This window comes from Peromyscus californicus, unplaced genomic scaffold (genome assembly GCF_007827085.1).
Source record: "Peromyscus californicus insignis strain IS unplaced genomic scaffold, ASM782708v3 Scaffold_3__1_contigs__length_106647218, whole genome shotgun sequence".
Classification (NCBI taxonomy): domain Eukaryota; kingdom Metazoa; phylum Chordata; class Mammalia; order Rodentia; family Cricetidae; genus Peromyscus; species Peromyscus californicus.
Genome location: NW_026294551.1, coordinates 71404308 through 71425011, shown reverse-complemented (window position 1 = coordinate 71425011; position 20704 = coordinate 71404308). Strand labels below are relative to the sequence as shown.

General features: G+C 51.1%; 1 protein-coding gene across 6 annotated transcripts in view; it reads right to left on the bottom strand.

Moving 5' to 3' along the window:
• Positions 1-20704, bottom strand: part of Jade2 (jade family PHD finger 2) — a 52529-nt gene that overhangs the window by 18695 nt on the left and 13130 nt on the right. For all 6 annotated transcript variants that reach the window (XM_052757923.1, XM_052757921.1, XM_052757924.1 and 3 more), the window contains 4 exons: positions 20261-20355; positions 6942-7099; positions 1598-1758; positions 779-990 (listed from right to left, as the gene is read on the bottom strand). In XM_052757923.1, coding sequence (XP_052613883.1) covers positions 779-990; positions 1598-1758; positions 6942-7099; positions 20261-20355 — 626 coding nt within the window. The remainder of the gene's footprint in view (positions 1-778; positions 991-1597; positions 1759-6941; positions 7100-20260; positions 20356-20704) is intronic.

Genomic DNA, 20704 nt, shown 5'->3' with positions numbered 1-20704 from the left:
ACTGTATGTATTTCTTAAGTTAATTTACCAGGGACAAAATATAGCAGGCCATGGGCCTGTGAAACATGTGAAAGTTTGAGGACAATTCTGTGATTCGGTTCTCTCCGTCCATCTCTATACAGGTATTGAACTCAGGTCACCATGCTTTTTCAAGCAGGTGCCTTTACTCACGGGGCCATCTCACAGGCTCAGCCCTACTATCTTTCACTAAGCAAATAATTTATCATCAACAATTCGCTTCTGGGGGGTTGAGGGTAACGCTGGGGATTGAATCCAAGGCCTCCTGAATGTCAGGCAAGCACGCTACCACACAGCAGTCATTCTTACGTCTCTGCTCCGACGGCTCACTCATTTATAGTTTACAGAACAGAGCCTCCAGAGAAGCTAGGAACTTTGCCCTAAGTCTCAAATTGTGAAAGGCAGAACCATGCTTTGAAACTAGGCAGCCAGCTCTCCATCACTACCTGCTGCTGCTGTCCCTTTAAGGTCAGGATGTGAGGAGCTGGGGCAGTTTGGAGGGGAAGACCTGAAAAAGATATAGAGAAGATAGACTCCCCAAAGGATACTTGCTTAGGTCTGGCTAGCAGGCCTGAGCCAAGGAGACGCTGGATGTCCCAGGTACTGCAAGGCACTAATGTCGCTAACGTCTCTGCCTCTAGTCCTTCTCAGGGATCTTGGTCTACAGTGCCCATGCTCCTATAACCAACTCAACCAGCCTCATCAGGGCTCAGGCAGCACATGTCATACGGTGTGGAAGAGAGTGACAGGGTCCACCCACCTGGTGCACACAGACGTTGCACTTGTCACAGAAGACCATCTCGTTGCCATCCTCGCCTTCAGGGGAGCGGCACACGTCACAGACCACGTCCTCATCGTACTCGATGCCCAGCCCCTCCTGTGTCTCAATGGCCTGTGCCATGTTCTGGTGGCACAACGTCTCTAGCTCTTCTAGAACACGCTCTAACGTTAGCTCATCCAGCTCGGGCCTCTCTGTGGGCAGGACGGCAGAGGACACCATTAGGAGTTCAGCAGACTTTGCAGCAATGCCATGGGGAAGGCTCCATCCATCCATCTACAGTGTGACCTGGACCTCAGCTCCATCAAGGACAAAGGAACCATCCAGTCCCAAAGGTTCCCGCTCATCATGGCTGCCTCACTGTCTACAGCCTGCCCTCCACCACTCCCTCACATGTATGCATGCAACACAGGTGTCTCTGGGATGCAGCTGGCTCCAGAAATCTGCTTTCACTGTGTGTACGTTATCTGTGTACACTCAGATAATGACCGGGCTGATCTTTCCTGGGATATATCAGTAGGCTTCATCCAGGAGGCTCATGCCCACCGACACCCAGTTCTACCTTCATGCTCTCTCCACATGTCATTGAGCCCTGTGAATTACTTGCTATTTTTACCTCCCCCTGACAACTGTAGATACTTGGGAAGCAGAGACAATGAAAGCCACACCTGACAGTAAAGCTGTAGGGATGTCCCCCAGTCACAGCCACTGCCTTTCTGGAGGCGTAGACACTATCAGGGGTCCGGAAGAAGATGGTTACCGCCAGCTGCAACACACACCTGGCCCAGAAGGGTTACCTACCCATCTCCTTGAGTTCTGAGTTGAGGAGTTCCAACCAATAGGCATCGATCTCATCCAGGTCATAGCGGCTGCCTCCTGGCCAGTCAGGGTGGGCACCCTCACCAAGTGTGGGGCTATCTGGGGACACCTGTGTAGGGGGGCCTTTCAGTGGTGGGAGGAGCCTGTGAAACCAAGAACGGAGTGGTAAAGGAAGGGGCCTTAACTGGTTCTCAGTCAGCCTGGCTGAGGAACTGGTGGCCCAGGGTAGGACATGAGATGCCGACGCCCCACAGGGCCCATCCCTCGTATCCATCTCCTCTTTCCATTTCTTGCCTTGTTGCCAGCCTGCCTTACAGACTCCATTAACTATGGATCCACAGGACTAGTAGACCCGAAGGGCTGTAAGGCAGGCAGAGTGAGAACCACGTGGGAATGACGTAGTCCTGGCCTACCATAGTAACATCTGCCTTGCCCAGCCAGGGCTATTCTCAACCTGGTCTGCAGGAGGTGTCCCGAGTGCCATCCTGGGCAATGCCCTGTGCCAGCTCCTTGGGGACAAGTGAGATGGAGCCAGCTGGACTCTAGACCCTTTGTCATACCTCTCCAGGCTAGGACCAAAGACTGTCTACATGGCTTCATAATCCTAGTCCCTTACCATCAACCACCTGGAGGTGTCATGGTCTCGAGCGGAAGTTGAGTCTGTCTGCTTTTCTGAGGAGTTTGAGCTCTACAGGTTTCCACTGTACAACTCAGGAGAGGGCTTTCTGGACGAAAGGTCTCCTGCCACAGTGACATGTTGGCCACACACCATGGACCACATAGGCATCCTGTTTCTTACTGCTTCTGCTTGCCTCCCCAAAACTCTGAAACCGTCTCAGGCCCCAGGGACCTGCTGCAGGCACCAAAGCTCCATCTGACTGTCTGTTCCCTCGGGTTCCCACTCCTCAAACAGAACACCACTAATACAATAATACAACCTATCTTAGGCACTTGGTGAGAAGATGGCCAGGATTAACACAAAGAAAGCTCTTCACAAAGTGCTAGGAATCGGGGATTGGAGGGGTGTTGAGGGGGTTTGTGTTTGTGTGTGTGTGTGTGTGTGTGTGTGTGTGTGTGTGTGTGTGTGTATAAGATCTCTAGATGTCAACCACCTTTCTCCTCCTGAAATGGGAAATAAGGGGCATTTTGCCTAAGATGGGTGGGGTCCTCTTCACACATCTGTGTGTTACCCATCAGATTTTGAGGCCAGTTCAAAATGCCAGCCCTTCCCATACCCCACTGGTTGCCATGGTTATTGTCTGGAGCCTGGCCTCCATCTGGCCAGCCCTGCCAGGCCTGAGAGGCCCCACACTTGCCCAGGAGGCCTCCTGGGGTCGGAGGTAGGGCTTGCCAAGGGCTGTGACTCAGCGTGGGCTGGGAAGGGAAGGGGAGGGTTCAAGATGGCACAGGGACAGGGCTGAGCTTCAGGAAGGGCCCCAGGCTTCAGGAAATGCCTTGGTGTCAGCAAGGGGACAGGAAGGATGCTGGGCACAGGGAGGCAGGGGTGCAAGCAGGGAGAAAAGCCTGTAGGCTTGGAGGTCACTCAGACAGGAGACAGGGAAGGGGTCAAAGGTTAAGGGTCAGCAGCACCACCCCACGTGAGAAGCCCTCATCGGAGTCTTAGGCGACAATGATGGCAGGCCTCTCCTCCCACGCCAAGTAGATAATTCCAGATAGAAGCCAACGCTTTGCCCTCGGTCCAACCAAATGCTGCCTTTCCCAAGAAACTGTCACTCCAAATGAACATCTCTTAAAAGCACAGCCTATAATTTTGTCACAGTCCAGCTTTGTGTGTGCCCCAAGCACATGCTTAGTAGAGCGTTTGAGCATCCCTATCTGAACAGCGACCTACTGCGTTAACACCAGTCACACCTGCTTGCTTCACTGGTGCCACCTGGCAGCCCTCTGGGGAGCCAGGGCTGAGGGACACGCTCGAGAAAGAGCCTCTCCCACCAGGCGTGGACTGACCTGACCCTGAGCCAAGGCCTCACCCTCAGACACAGCTGGCGGCTGAACGGGGGGGGGGAAGGAAAGCTTTAAGACCTGCAGGGGAGAGCAGAGCCTGTATTCCAGAGCAGACAACACCAGAGGCCGGGTCTGCCCAGGACCAAGTCTAAACGGACAGTGCAAACCCTCGGGGGCAGAGTTTGGACCATGAGGTGGGCAGCAAAGGCCAGGGTGGGGCAGGAGTCAGGCTGGGACAGTACCTGGGGGAGAGGGGTCAGAGTATGCCTAATGCTCTCACTCTAGGCCTCACAGGGACAGCCCAGGGTTTGTTACTGTGGTCTGTCATTTCCTGGCCCAGCGGCCCATTAGGCCCCATAGGAAATTCCCCCGAGTTTCCCAACTTCCTCATCTGTAAAATGGGGACAGTACTATGTACCCTGCAAGTGTGATCACTGAATGATGGCAAGAGGCTTGACTTGGGAGGCTCCCAGTGTCCCCCAAGGTAGCAGCCACAAAGGCTTCCAGGAGGCTGTAGTACCCAGGCAGGTGGCAGCACTGGTCTTGGGGAGACTGGGAAGGTGGGGTGTGGTGAACCCAAAGGACACATTTGCCGACCTCAGTACATCTTCCCTGAGTGTAGGGAGACTCTGAATACCTTTAACTTAGGGCAGTCATGCACATCAGCAAGACTGCTGTGGACGGGCTGGAGAGGTGGCTCAGGGGTTAAGAGCACTGACTGCTCCTCCAAGGGACCCGGGTTCAGTTTCCAGCACCCACATGGTGGCCCACCACCATCTATAACTCTTAACTCCAAGAGGATCCAAACCCTCTTCTGGCCTCTTTGGGTCCACACAGGCAAAACACCCATATACATAAAATAAAATAAAATAAAATAAATAAAGCTCTCTTAAAAAAAAAAGAACTGGCCGGGCGGTGGTGGCGCACGCCTTTAATCCCAGCACTCGGGAGGCAGAGGCAGGCGGATCTCTGTGAGTTCGAGGCCAGCCTGGTCTACAGAGTGAGATCCAGGAAAGGCGCAAAGCTACACAGAGAAACCCTGTCTCGAAAAACCAAAAAAAAAAAAAAAAAAAAAAAAAGAACTTTGTGGATGTAATACACACACACACACTACTAGCTGGATATATATAGTCCTTGGATATATAGTAAGTTCAAGACTGGTCTGGGACACATGAGAGCCCGTGTCAACAAAAAACAAAAAACAAACAAACACACAAAAAACCCAGCTGGGCTACAACAATCAAACCACTAAATCAGATGAAGGTTGCTAGGACTGTCCATCAGGAGGCCAGGCCAGCATGGCCCCTCTCCATGTCATCAGATAAAATACCCTAGAGACTGAATGGAGCCACGTCTCCAGGGGGTAGAAGCAACAGCAATAAACTGTCATTCATGCCGGTAGATGTTTCCAGAAGCACCTGACATTGCCATCAAGTAGAGAGGTCACACTCTGGGTGACTCCAATCAGGACTTGCTTCTTTGTTTAGTAGCTAGCCTGTCCCTCTTCATCCCCCGGCCTTGGCACATATGGTGATAGCTTGGCATGAGGATTCTCATTTAATCCTGATGCCCACATCATCAGGTGGTCACTCATATTAATATCATCCCTGTTTCATAGAGGTGCAGACTGCCTTGGAGAGAAGTCAGGTCAAGGTTCTCCTGACTGACAAGGTCAGGACACTAAACTCACTACGATCTTGGACCATGTTACAGGCCCTAGAAGGGATGTGGACACTAAGAATGGATCGATCCACCCCCCAACCCCCCAGCCCCCATCCACTCACGCATCCATCCATCCGCCCACCCACCCACCCACCCATCTCCATCCACCCATCCACCCACCCATCCAAACCACCTACCCATCCATGTATATTCCCAGGCATTCCGGATGGGCCTAAGCTTCCTCATTCTCAGAGCCCCCAGATGCTAATGTCACTGGAGGAAAGGCCTTCCCACACCCAGTCCCTCAGAGTACCTGAGTTGGTCTGAGTCTCCCTTGTCTGCAATCCTAGCACAGGGCTTGGATGAAGCAGGCTCTTCACAGATGTGGTTGCCAGGAAGCAATGTACCAATGTCAGAGGAGGGGACAGCTGTGACCTTTGCTACCTTCATCTACTTGGCCTCAAAAGTAAAAGCCAGCCGGGCGGTGGTGGCGCACGCCTTTAATCCCAGCACTTGGGAGGCAGAGGCTGGCGGATCTCTGTGAGTTCGAGGCCAGCCTGGTCTACAAAGCAAGTTCCAGGAAAGGCGCAAAACTACACAGAGAAACCCTGTCTCAAAAAACCAAAAAAAAAAAAAAAAAAAAAAAGTAAATACATATTTGCCGGGCGGTGGTGGCGCACGCCTTTAATCCCAGCACTCGGGAGGCAGAGTCAGGCGGATCTCTGTGAGTTCGAGGCCAGCCTGGACTACCAAGTGAGTTCCAGGAAAGGCGCAAAGCTACACAGAGAAACCCTGTCTCGAAAAACCAAAAAAAAAAAAAAAAAAAAGTAAAAGCCACGAAGCTGCCAAGCCCAGGAAGGGGTATTAACACAAACTGCCCAACTCAGGTGAGTTGGCGGGACAGGCAGGCTAGGCCACCGGTCCCCTCAGGTTCAGAATGAAATACTTGAGTACAGTCTGTAGTTTAAGGCAAGACCGTATGTGGTTACATCCCAGCAAGAGTCTCTGCCCATAAGACCAGCAGGTTATGAAGCCCTTGAGGATTCTACTCTGACCCAGCCCTACTGGACAGACTTCTCATTGGGTGACACCAGTGAGTGCTTCTTAGGCCCCTAGTGGGTGGGGGGCACCAGAATCCTCTAAGAACTTCTTTAAAGGGTAGTTTAAAAGAACTTCAGAACATGGCTTATTCCCATTATAAGGGATAGTCAAAAGTCTGCAGACTTCCCTGGCCCGCTCTGCCCGATGTGTAGAATGGCAACATTCCAACCCTAGCCGTTTCTGTAACCTCTGTTGTATGCAGGTCCCACCCTGAGTCTTCGGGCATGCAATATTCACTTCACCTTCTCCAACCACAAGGAAAACAGTCATCTCCCTTACTTCAGAAACAAGAAAAACGAGACCCAGAAAGATTACATTTCTGGTTCAAGGTCCTATTGAAGGCAAAAGGCAATTTGGACCAAGGTAATTTGGCTTCAGAGCTGAGTTCAAGCCCAAAGCCTCCTAGGTCTCTATCCCTACCAGTATTTCTGGACCAATGTGTGTGTGTGTGGTGGTGTTGTTGTTTTTATCTGGCAAGAGAATTAACCACTAGTAGAGACAGGCTCGGAAGGAATCCCAGAACTAGCAGATCTCTCACCAAAACCAGCCTCCCCTTCATGCGCTTCCCCAATGGTCCTAGCCTGGCCACCTGGCTCACCTCACCACAGGCTCTGGAATGGCCTCCGCTCCAGCAGGTACCTGCACACCTTTCTCCCATTCTTGTCGCCATGGGTCCGCCAAGATGTAGTAGTCATCCGGGCTGAGCTGGTACGAATCCGGGATCTTCATGGCTGTGATCAAGTCTGTCCGGAAAACCTGGCAGAGGTGAGAGGGTTACTTACTGGTCTTCATGTTGCCCCAGAGAGGCAGGCTTCATAGACCAGGCGAGCACGCAAATAAGCCTGTACAAAGAGCAGGGCCAGAGAAATGGCCAGGCAGGTCACGGGCCCGAGTTCAGTATCGGGGACCCACAGGTAAAAGGAAAGATGCCTGCAAATTGTCCTCTGCCTTACAGAATAGAGACAGGCAATAGAGAAAGAGACTAGAGAAAGAAATCCAGGACTGGTAGGTCCCTCACCAAAACGCAGCTGCCCCTGCATCCCCAGTCCCGACGGTCTTAACCTGACCTCCTGGCTCCTGTAGCCAGCCAGCCACACACACAAACAGAAACTCCAAGAGTAGAAAGGCCACCTGTGAACACAACACTACTGCTATGTGAATGTTCCGGGACTTTCCTCTGGAGGTTTAAAACTGCGCTACAGATCTGTACCCAGAGGCACAAGCATATGTGTAATAATATGAGACACCAGAGGACCTGGGCCTTCTCTGAAGGGTAAAGCAAGAGGCGGGGGCTTGGGGTAGCTCAGTGAGAAGCTGCCATGAACTGCGCCTTCCCATGGCAGCATGGCTCTAGCGGCACCCTGCACTGGTATGTGGTGGGGGAGAAGACCTTGTCTTCCATCATCCTTAAGCCTGTCTTGAATTCCCACCAAGCCATGTCTTGGGGTTTATTCTGCCACTCATCTGCTCCCTCACTAGGAAAACTATTCTTCAAATTGTTCTATCTGTTGCCTCCCAATCTCTACTCCAGAATAACCTCTGAACCCTTTCTCAGCTGGGAGTGGCAAAGCCTCCCGCCTCTGCACTCCATCCCCGAAGTACTGCTATGGAATACAGTGATATCTCCAGACACCATGTGACTTACTCAAGTCCCAACATTCCCAGCGGTCATCACTTGAGAATCACAAGTTAAGGACCAGCTCCTATCAATGAGAGGGGAAAACCACTTCAAGGTCGCTCCAGGCCTCCAGGCCTCAGCCCCGCCTCCCACCCCAGCCCTCCTGCCAAGTCAACACCCACTGCTGAAGTGTAAGCTCAGTTCACTTGGCCCTCAGGAGGCTTTTGACAAACCTGTTCAGCTGGAACCCACTGCCTGCTGGGGCCAGCTCACTGGCTGTGTGTGCCTCATGGCATCGAGGACCATAACCACAGGAAAACAGCTGAATGGGTTCATCAATGGACCTAGAAGCCGCATCTCGCAGAATCTAATTAATATCTGCATCTAGCTGGAGAGGGCGCTGACTTGAAAAAAGGTCAAGTTTCTTGAAGACTCTATTTGCCAATATAATTTAATTGTTAAGACTAACACCCTAACATTTAATTAGGGTGCCAGTGTGAAAAAATTAAAACCAGATTAGATTAAATGCTAATTAAACAGAAGATGGAACGGGTCTAGGATTTCACAGCCCTGGTAATTTGCATATCTTATTAGCAAGCAGCAAGAGAGTTAAGACAAGAGTGCAGGCCGGGCACTGGCACTTTGGAGAGGCCTGCTTTCCGCTGGTGAGAGGTTTTCCCCGCTGGGGCTTCTGGAGGCTCCGTGGCAAAGCAGTGCTGTGATTGGGTTATTTCCCTAGGGGTTTCAACACAGGATCTAGTACAACCAGGCTCTGGACTGATACAGAACTCGAGAAAACTTCTCAGCTGTGGGACATCCCAGACCCTGCAGCTCTGATGCCACAGGGACCCACAGAACTGCCCTATCCAGAAATCAACCTCTAAAGAGGCAATGTGGGGGGTGGAGGATTTAGCTCGGTGGTAGAGCGCTTGCCTAGGCGCAAGGCCCTGGGTTCGGTCCTTAGTTGGGGGGGGGGGGGGGCAATGTGGTTAGAAATATCCTGCTGGGACATGGCTGAGGTCCCAGGACTCGGGAGGCCGAGGCAGAAGGACTGCCAGTTTCCAGAGTTCCAGGCCAGCCAGAAGCACACAGGGAGACATCCTCAGCATCAATAAAGGGCTGGGGATGTGGCTAAGTTGCTTGCCTAATATGCACGAAGCCCTGGGTCTTGATCTCCAGCACCACACAGAAATGGGTGGGGTGGGACATGCTTCTGTTCCAGCACTGCAGGGTGAGGATGGAGGCCGAAGAGTCAGTTCAAGGCCACCCTCCTCTACAGGGTCAAGGCCAGGATGGACTACCGGAGACCTTGACTCAAAAATAAAAGTACCCTGCCATTTGCTCATCCTGGCCCCTACCTAACGGCCACCTCCTCAGGGACCTTTACTCACCATCAACTCCGGGACTGCAGGACACTCTTCCAACCAGCCCCAGTCACTTTCTAATTATTTACACGCAGAAGCTGAGTGCTTCACCTGTGTGACGTTTCCTGTCCTCTGTCCTGCCACACTGGCCTGCTGTCGGTGTTCTGAGGGCCTGAACACAGGGACTTTACAAGGGCTGTGAACACCGACAAATAGGAGCGAGATGCAAACTGGAGAGACCGCAGAGGCCGAGACCCTCAACCACACAGACCCACATGAAGCTTCCTCCAGGGCCTGATGTCTCAGGGCCAGTGACCCTGTGCAGCATTTGGGTGACCAGAGTAGCAGGTCATACCCAGAGAGACAGCCCTGACTTCAGACTCTAGAGTCCTCAGAACAGGAAGGGATCTGGGACTCAACTTGGGGTCCTTTGGCGCCATAGGCCAAGTTCTAAGACAAGTCTAAGTTTTCTTCCTGTCACTAGGGAACAGGTGACAGGACATTAGTGGCCCTTTTAGGTAGGACTCGGGGAAACTCCAAAAATAACACTGCTCCGATCCGATCAGTCACCTCACAGTAGGTACAGTGACAGCCTAACAGTTGTGCTTAAAAAATATTTTTCAGGGGGCTGGAGAGATGGCTCAGGGGTTAAGAGCACTCACTGGCTGATCTTCCAGAGGACAACGGTTCAATTCTCAGTACCCACATGGCAGCTCATAACTGTCTGTAATTCCAGTTCCAGGGGACTTGACACCCTCACAGACATACATGCAGGCAAAACACCAATGCACATAAAATAAAATTAATAAAAAAAAGTATTTTTCAGCAGGGATGTAGCTCAGTAGGTAAGAGTATGCACCTGGTATTGGGTGCATCCTACAGGCTTGGGTTGACTTTCCAGGACCAAACCCGAGCGTAGTGACGGTGCACACCTGTAATCTAAGCACTCCAGCGGTGGAGGCAGGAAGATTAGAAGTTCAAGGTCGGGCAAGAAAGGTGGCCCAGAAAGCAAAAGCAATTTTCCACACAGGCCTGATGACCTGCCTTCAATTCCCAGAGCCACAGTGGAAGGAGAGAAGTGACTGACAGAAGTTATCCTCTGACCTCTACGTGCATGAGGTGGCTCGTGTGGGCCTGGTGTGTGTACGTGTACAAACACACACACACACACACACACACACACACACACACACACACACACACACGAACACGCACGAACACGCACAGTTCAAGGTCATCCTGAGACCCCATGGAGGGTTTTGAGACAGAATCTCCTTACATAGCTAAAATTGGTTTCGGCTTCAAAATCCTCCTCCGTTAGCCTCCCAAATTCCTGATGTGTGGTTGTGCACCATCAGACTCAGAAAGAGCTGTTCTTATATTATTACACGAAATCCACGAGGTAGGTGGCGGCTCCGCCACCACCTCCTCCTCTACTACCACCTCCCCATCCATCCCCTTGGGATGCAGGTGACTGCTCAGTGCTTCTGAATTAGCTTGAAGCCAAATCAGGTGGATTCCCAACGAAGAATATGCAAATCTGATGGAGGCCTTTACAAGTGCCAAGTCATGCAGTGGTTTCCCACAGGAGGGCCTCTGTGTGACTACCGCCAACCTCACAGGATCTGCAGTCACCTAGAACACACTGGTGACGCTTGTGAGGACTTCTCTGCATTAGGTTAATTGAATCGGCAGAACCCATGTTAATTCTGGGGGCCACAATTCCACAGGCTGGGGTCCCAGACCGAATGAAAGAGTTCAAAGTGAGTCAGGCGTGGTGACACACTTTTAACCCCAGCACTCAGGAGGCAGAGGCAGGTGGATCTGTGAGTTCAAGGCCAGCCTGGTCTACAGAGCGAGATCCAGAACAGCCAGAGCTAAACAGAGAAAGCCTGTCTTGGGGAAGAAAAGAAGTTGAATGTGAGCTAAGCTTTGCTTCCTCACTACAGGTGCACGGTGACCAGCCACTTCAAGCTCCTGTGGCCACGACTTCCTCACCACAACTGAATTGTCTCTCCCTTCAGTTGCTTTGTCAGGGTACAGCAGCAGGTGGGGTGACTGACAAAGCTTCCCAGACCCTGTGGCTGCATGACTGGCCTTGTGGTCATCCAAGCACTTTTTTTCCCCCTTAAATTTTATGTGCATTGGTGTTTTGCCATGGGTATCAGGTCCTCTGGAACAGTTGTGAGCTGCCATGTGGGTGCTGGGAATTGAACCTGGGTCCTCCCAAAGAGCTGTTAGTGCTCTTAACCACTGAGCCATTTCTCCAGTCCAACCCAAGCACTTTTTTTACCCTTTGACATCTCCCTTATTAAAATAAGGCCAGCATATGTCATAACCACCCCCACCCCCCGCCTGGCCCTCAGAGGTTCTAGGAAGCTTTGCTTAAAACCAGTCTGGGTCTTGGGCTTTGCCTACACCGCTAAAGCCCCTGTTGTTGGAAATGCCTGGTATTCTGGCACATCTTCCCTGCCAGATGAGCTCAGTGAGGTCTGGCTGGACCAAAAGATGCTGGTCAGTGGTGCACACAAGCCCTGGCACATGCTAGGTGCTGACTCCAGATGTCTGAACATGTCAACACCTCAGTTTCAGTTGCAGGCTACAGCTGGGTGCTTGGTGGCCTTCCCGAGTGAGGTGACATCTGACTCCCAATACGTGGCCTGCTTCCTAACCTACATATTTTTCTGTTTGAACTACCAGAGGTTAGGCTTGGAAAAAGCTTAATGATTTTCCTAAAACTCCTTTGAATAATTTATGAAAACTAAATATAGAATAAAACAGACACCGATGAACAGAAGTCTTGCTGTGGCAAGAAAGTTGAGGGGCTGGAAAACAAGCAATTTCCTTAGAATATGAATGTTTACTACTTTTCTCCTTTGGTTGTCTTTAAAGCTCTGCTGCCTAGCAACCAAGTTCTGCTGAGCTGCTGGGGGACACTGAGTGTGGCTTTCTCTAACCATATAAAGGATGCTCAAAGGCTTCAGACTATCAACCAACCCCATGGCCAGGGGTTCAAAGGCCACCCTAGAGGGAACCAAAGACCTTGCTCTTCCCACATACAAGGGTGTCAACCTGGAGCTCGTGACATGATCCTGCCCCACAGTTCCTTTTCATGAGATCATAGGCTACTTATTTTCTGTACCTGCTGTCCAGGAAAGGTTGAAAACAGGTTGCAAGGGAGTACCTAAGCAGTTGGAGTGACGTCCAAAAACCAATAATGACAATGGGCAACCTTCAAAGTACACCGACACCAGGTTAGGAAGCACAGAGAATTTTCTAGCATGATGTGTGCTCTGCGGCTGGAAACATTTCACTCTGGAAACTCAGTTCTTCGCTTCCTTTACTTTGGGGCTGGATGACTGAGGAAGTATGGTTACTTAAGAAAAACTTAGCATGGAACATAGTTACAAAGGAGCTGGAGGTATAGCTCAGTGGATGGAGCTGGAGCTCTTGCTTATTAGCATGCAGGAAGCCCTGGGTTTGACCCCCAGCACTACACAGACTGGGTATAGTAGTACATGCCTGTATCCCCAGCATTTGAGAAGTAGAGGCATAAACATCCTAAGTTCAAGACTGTCTTTGGCTATATAGTGAGTTTGAGGCCATCCTCTACAGGAGAGCCTGTTTCAATAAACTGAAGTAAATTAAACTATACACACACACACACACACACACACACACACACACACGGACTTAATGTCAATCTCATGTGTGATAAGCCACGTAAGACAGGTACTGCACGCATGTACCCTGTATGTCCAGTCTTTCCTGTGTCTATTCTGTAGCACCCATCCTCCATATCTAATAACTCCTGAGGAAATGCTTGTGGAAGAATGGGTAAATAAATAAAAAGCAAAAAAAACAACATCAGCAAAACCCCCAAGATTTCCCTGAAGTATGGCTGTGGGAAAGTTCCTATTAGGCAGAGACTATTTGTCTGTGTGTAGGGTGGGGTTAGGGTGAGAACCCAGAAATGGGTCCTGAGCACTGTCCCAGAACGGCTTTGGCCAGGACTGACTTCTCCCTACTTCTACGCTTCCTGTCCAAGGAAGTTTTGAGCCTCTCTCCTGAGCCTCATTTTATTTACCCTTTTTTTTTTTTTTTTTTGTTTTTTTTTTTTGTTTTTTCGAGACAGGGTTTCTCTGTGTAGCTTTGCGCCTTTCCTGGAACTCACTTGGTAGTCCAGGCTGGCCTCGAACTCACAGAGATCCGCCTGGCTCTGCCTCCCGAGTGCTGGGATTAAAGGCGTGCGCCACCACCGCCCGGCCTTTTTTTTTTTTTTTTAAAGCTAGGGTCTTAGGTGGCCTAGGTTGGCCTCAAACTTTCTATGCAGCTGAGGAAAATTATGAACTGTCCATCCTCTTGCCTCTACCCCTTGGGTCCTGGAATTAATGTGTATGCAACACATTTTTATGGGGTGTTAGAAATCGAACCCAGGGCTCATGCATGCTAGGTAAGCATTCTACCAACTGATTTATACTGGCATTCTCTGAAACTCATTTTTAAAATATATATACATATAGATATATATAGAGATATATATGTATACATGTGTATGTGTGTGTCTGAGTGTATGCCCTTTGTGAGCAGGGGGCCATGGAAGCCAGAAGAGAGTGTTAGATGCGCTGGAACTGGAGTTCCAGGGGGCCGTGAGCTAGGAACCAAACTCAGGAAGAGTAGCCAGTGCACCTATTTGCTGAGCCATCTCACCAACCCCAGGAACCTCATTTTAATGAGTGTCTCCTGAGTGTCCTATCTTGTCAGAAATAACATTCTGTAATGCTAAGGCACAGTTCATGGGCCAAACACTTTCCCTACATAGTCCGCCCCCACGTCTGCTCCCCCATTTCACAATTGTGGAGGCGAAGACCCAGGAGTTAATAAAACACTTGTTTCAGGTCTATCTTGAGCCACACCAGTACTTACCACCCCCCAGCTCCCAGCTAGTCACATACTTAGTTCATGTTTTAAGTAATCTTTTCTGGGCTGGAACCTGATACAGTTTCTCAGCCAAGAGCAAATTTACATTGCTTATTAGGTGTGTAATCCCAGACAGGAGTTCAGGGAATAGTCACCTCCACCCAGCTCTAGCTCGGCGCTACCACGGAGCCAAGCCGGTCAGGTGCTCAAAATCATTGAAAACCCACTCAACATCTCCTTCTCTTATTTTCAGGAGGATAACAGCGCTTCCTGTGCTTAAAGAGAATTTATGACACATATTTCCTTTGCAAGACAAGTCTCAGAGGCCAGGAGGCTTTTCCAGCTGGCGAGAAGAGCTCCATTCTTGCCTCTACGAGAAGTGGATCTGGCCCTAACCACCCCGGCCCCCCAGTGAAGTCTCAGAGAGCAAGTCCCTGGGCCTGAAGGAAGAGCATCTGTACCCCACCCCCACCTGCCTGGCTGGAAATCTGGATCTAATAGGGACAAGCAGGGGACGTCTTTGGGGTTCTCTTGTTTTATTTAAGTGTTTGGGCACATGACACTGAGCTGGTTTTCTTTGTCTGTTTTGAGTCAGGGTCTCCAGACCAGGACCAGGCTGGCCTCTAAGTCTTTATGCAGTGGAGGATGACCTTGATCCTCCTGCCTCCACTTCCTGAATGCACCACTAAGCCCAGTGCTGGGGATTAACTATACTCCCAGGCCATCACTGGTTTGTTTGCTTGTCTTTAGACAGAGTCTCACGTAGCCCAGGCTAGCTTGGAACTTGTGTATGGGCAAGGATGACTTTGAATTTCTCCTTTATTTATGTATATGTCATGTGTGGAAGGGGTCTCAGCGTGCTCTGGCACCTCTGCGGAGGCCAGGGAACATTCTGGTCTTGCTTCTCTCCTTCCACTGTGACTCAGGTGGTCAGGTTTACTTTGGCAGCCACTTCTACCTGCTAAGCCAATACTGATGGCCTCATGAGCTTGAACTTCTAAACTACCTGCCATTGTAACACATATGAGGTGCTGGAGGTCAAACTCAGGACCTCATGCGTGCCAGAGAGACGCTCTACCAACTGAGCTGCATCCCCAGCCCTCACCGCTGTTTCGATACAGACTATCTTATTCCAAACACCTGGGCGTCATCTCTGCACCTCCAGGATTATTTTCTGGTTCTGACCCAACGAATTGGCCGTATCACCTTTTCTTAGGGTAGAGCTGATCTTTTATGTGGTTCTCAGCAAAGCTGCAAGGCTGGGTCAAGGGGTGTCCTCACACAGCTTTTTAGGACACATCTGGGGACATCCTACTGCTGACTGCAGAGGGTGTTTTTACTTTCTTGGCCAGACCCTCTGTGGACACGGAGCGGGACTGTGCAAAGGCCCCGTTCGCTCCCCTAGGGACATTCACTCCTCAGCAGAACCTACAGAGGAGTGGACTGTAGGACCCCCAACTCCTACCTTCCCTGTTCTGGGACCAAAGTGGCTAACTTCTCCTAACATTCAGCCATCCCTCTCTTTTCTGGAACCTTCTTCTCTGTGAGGGTTTGAACGAAAATGACCCCCATAGGCTCGTCTATTTGAACGTCTGGTTCTTAGGTGGTGGACTGTTTAGAAAGGATCAGGAGGTGCGGCCTTGATGGAGGAGGCGAGTCACTAGGGGTGGGCCTGGAGGTTACAAAAGCCCACACAAGGCTCAGTCTCTCGGCCACATTTGTAGATGAGGGCCCTCAGCTACTACTGTGCTGCCTGCCACCAGGCTTCCTACACCACGACGGTCATGGACTAACCCTCGGAAACTGTAAGTAGGCCCCCAATTAAAATGCTTCCTATTGTAAAGCCGGGTGGTGGCGGCGCACGCCTCAAATTCCAGCACTCAGGAGGCAGAGCCAGGCGGATCTCTGTGAGTTCGAGGCCAGCCTGGGCTACAGAGTGAGTTCCAGGAAAGGCTCCAAAGCTACACAGAGAAACCGTCTCAAAAAAAAAAAAAGCTTCCTATTATAAATTGCCTAGGTCATAATGTCTCTTCACAGCAGAAGAGTAACTAAAACACCATCCCATGAGGTCCACGAGTATCAGGAAAAGACAGCCGTATCCCCAGAAAAGGGTCCAGGCAGGGGTCTCCAGACATTGATCTTGAGGCTCAGAGAAAGGAGTTACTTGCCAAGGGTTCTAGAGCTCTTTGGGGCAAAGCAGTAGACACATTCCCTGAAGGAGCCACATCTAGCCACGCCCCCAGATACCCTCCGTGCTTGCTGATCAGCAGAGGCTCACTGACTGACTTGTGCAGGTGTGGCTTCCTGAAGTACAGTAGCTCCCCACCGCCAGGGGAAATCCCCACTGCTTGGCCTGCCCTTCAGCCCCAGGCATGAGGAGGACACCAACCACAGGGCAGGCCTCCAGGTCTCTCCCAGAACCATCCTTAGCACCCAGGTAGGCCCCTGTCCATTGCACGTATGTGTGTGTGTGGGGGGGGGCATGTAGACAACAGGACACTGGCCAGGGGGGAAAGTGTAGGAAGGCCCCTTTACTGGCCCTCAATTAGATGCTGTCTGCCACTTAAGAAGTTTGCTAGGAGCAAGAAGCCTGGACTCCTGATCTTGGGGAAAATTAAGGCCAAGCTCTCAGCTTGTTCCCCCACAGGAAGGCTCTTAGCTACCTGAGAGGCTCTTACTTACCTAAGTACTAGCCTCTACCTAGGGACAGATTGCTGGTGTTAGAATGTCAAAGATGACCTTGGGCTGCAACTTACATCAGACTCCGTGAAACTGAGACCCACAAAGGAAGAAGCAGTAAGATGTCAACATTATCGGGCAGGACAGCAAAAGCCAGAACTCTTCAGACCGCAGCAGAATTTACACAGTACCGGTCCCTCAGCCCGGGGTTCCCCTCTCTCTGAATTTAAGGTCCAAGGGACTGATTTCAGCTTTGTGGGCATCCCAGAGACAGGCCAATGAGAAGAAGGCTGAGACCTTGCTTCAGTCCTCATCTTTCCTTCCATGGCCTAAAAGGCAGACTCCAACTCAGCCTGGAACTCCCCTCTCCCTTCAACTCAGGGGAAAGGCCCGGTAAAACGCCTTAAGGGAAAGCTCGCGTCAGCCCTGTCCAGGGTCCTGACTCTTGGCCAGTGCTCTCTGGCCCTGGACCGTGTTGGTGTAAAGAGCACCCCCACAGACAGGCAAGGCAGGGTATCTGTTTTCTCTAAACCTACCCCTCAGCCAATTTACAGTTCACTACATTTCCACTGCTAGTTCGATGCTAAGCACTGCGGTTCCTCAAGCTCTCTACTTCATTCACTACAGGACACACAGGAATAAAAACAGGGAAGGAACCACAGCTTCCTCAGCTCTACAGCCACCAGAGACGGGGGGTGGGGGGTGGTTTCTGCACCCCTCTGCCACAGTGAGAGCACAGAGTGTGATCAGCTTGGCAGTTATCCCACAAGGCACCGGGCAGATGGGGCTCCCAAGAACCTCTTTCGTTAGGGTGCCTGGAACCTTTGCCTCCTAAGCCAGGCTCACTAGCAAGGCCCTCTGCTTCCAGTTCATTCACCAGAGCATGCTCACACTTTTGCAGTCAAGTCCCAGCTTTTCTCTCCGCCCTCTCACGAGCCAAAGCATTTGGAAGCATTCATTGATGCTTTCTCCTCTGCCCCACCATAACTCAGAATTTACACCGGCCACGGCTCAACCCTCTCACTCAGAGAGGATGAGGAAAACCTCTCAGGCTGCTCTCCAGCCTGCTGTGGGAGGAAAGGCTTGGCTGCAGTTCAAGGCAGGGAAGACTCTTCATCCCTCCTGGGTGGATGTCACAGCCACCTGCAGGGGCTCCTGGTCTGGGCCCAGGCCGTGCACAGCTAGTCCCCAGAAGGCGCCTTTACAGAGGTTCAAGTCTATTTTTGGGTACAAAGCCTCTGGGCTGGAAAACCCAAAAGGCAGGGGAATTTTCTGTCCCCATGCAAATTGTTCTTTCGTCTCAGCCTTGCTGACACCTGTTTCCTCCGAAGGCTGATCCCAGCCTGTATAGAAGGCGTCCCATCCCCCACAAACTTGGAGGGGGCGGGGCAGGGGAAGGGATGGCTCCCTTAGGAGTTTCCCGTTTCATACCAATACCCAGAACCACAGGGAAGCTGGAGACAAGAGGGGTTCTCAGAGTCCTATAAGAACCAAGACCAGGGTGACTACAATGTTATTCATTCCATGAAGCGGCAGAGCCTTCCATGAATCCACCCGTTTTTTGTTTTTTTTCTTCCCAAACCCTATTTGGGACACTGTGTCCTCCCAAGTAGATAGCTAAGGAGAAGGGTATAGAAGAGCCACAGAATGTCCTTAGCCCTCAGCCCCAGCATCCAATTCCCTCCTTCATTACAACTCCAGACACCTCCACCCCACTTTCCACCAAACTCAGGTTTGGAAGGAATCCGGGCTGGTGAGATGGTCCAGCAAGTAACGGGGCTTCTTGCCAAGCCTAAGGGTCTGAGTTTGATCCTTGGGACCCAAATGGCAGAAAGATCCAACTCCTTCAAGTTGTTCCCTGCCCTCCACATGCATGCCATGACATCCGCATGCATTCACGTGTACCTATGTGTTACACACACACACACACACACACACACACACACACACACACACACACACAGAACAAATCACTGTAACTTAAAAGGAAGATGGGAGATCACTCTCATAGGGTCTCAATCCCACCTCCTAAGGGAAGGGTCCTAGAGCAGGGCATCCTGGGAAGCAAGGAGTCATTTTTTAAGCACAAAGCTCTGGGGAAGACCACCTAAGACCATATAGGACGACCACCCCAAATACACATCCAGGGGCTGGTAAAACTGGATACCAGATGGTCCTGGTGGAGAGCAACAAGGAGAAAAGGTGGGTGAGGCTTGGATAAAGACCCAGTCCTTGACCCCACAACAATTGCAAAGCAGTTGTACGTGTGAGGACCAGGGTGGAAAAGAACAGTCCTCAAAGTTCTCGCAGCCACTTTATTTATTTGTTTATTTATTTATCTGTGGCTTTTTGAGACAAGGTTTCTCTGTGTAACAGCCTTAGCTATCCTGGAACTCGATTTATAAACCAATCTGGTCTCGAACTCACAGAGATCCACCTGCCTCTGCCTCTAGAATGCTGGCATTAAAGGCGTGCGCCACCACGTCTGGCTGGCTATAGCAGCCACTTTTATACCAAGGGCCTCTTCTCTGCCCGGGGGCATTGCCAGTGAAGTCCTAAGGAGGAACAGTAAGACCCCTGCATGCAATTTCTCACGGGTCACAGGAAGCAAGGTCTTAATGTCAGTTCATGAACCCCAAGGACTCCCTCCACAGAAGCCATAAACACCCCTCTACTTGCAGATCAGGAGGTGAAGGCATTGTTACCCTGGGTCAAAGCAAGGAGGCTTAAAATGCAGGTACACAAGAAGTATCGTCAGAAGCATACAGCTAACCAGAGGGTTCTGAACACTCCGACCCTTCCGGCCAGCACCAGCAAACCTCGTCCCCCTTGGCTCTGGAGGGAAGCCTCCCAAACCCCCTTGTTTTTAACTCTACTGCCACCAGCTCTAAACTACCAGCTCCCTCCCACGGCAGCCAGTGGGACCTTTTATTAAGAGATCAGAGTATGCCTGATGCGGTGGCACACACCTTTAGCCTTCAGTCCAGTGCACTTGGGAGGCAGAGGCAGGTGGATCTCTGTGAGGCCAGCCTGGTCTACAGAGCATGTTCCAGGCCAGCCAGGGCAACACAGAGAGACACTCTCTCACAACAATAAACACATCAGATTATATCACGGCTCGTTTATGAGCTTTCAAAGGCTTCTCTCAGGTTAAGAAGAACGGCTTAGATGCATCGGTGCCCCAATCATTCCATCCTGTTACACTGGCCACCTTGGGTGGCCTTCATACATCTGCTCAGCCTGTTCTCTCATTCCCCACAGGTGTCTGCTCCAGTCATCCCTCCACCCCCACCCCAGCCTCATCCTTCCCGGAACCTTACCACCACCACTCCCTACCTCGGAGGGCTTCTTTTCGTTCTGCCGAGGCCAGCCCGGCTTGGTACTGCTGGGCAGTTTGGAACATCTTGATGCGGATGTGGATGTCACGTGACCTGCAGAGAGCACACAGGCCATGAAGGGTCCTGGAGGGTCAGAAACAGCACCCAACCACATCAAAGGATGGCAAGTCTCAAGGAGAGTCCTGGCTTGTAAGATCAGGAGGTGCGAGGCATCCTCCCTGCTCTGGGCCCCAGCCTTTCCACAGACCAATGGAAATATGAAGCCTCCTTCACTCATCACTGAAAAGGGGCTTAGGAAATCAAAGGCAGTAATCAGCTGGTTCTGCGGCTCCAAAAAAAGCCCCTGGCCCTCTTTGAGATTCTGCTTCCTACTTGGTCAAGGAATGCGGGAACATTCCATGCCCTGTCTCCCGTCTGCCCCACATTAGGTGCATCCTGGCAT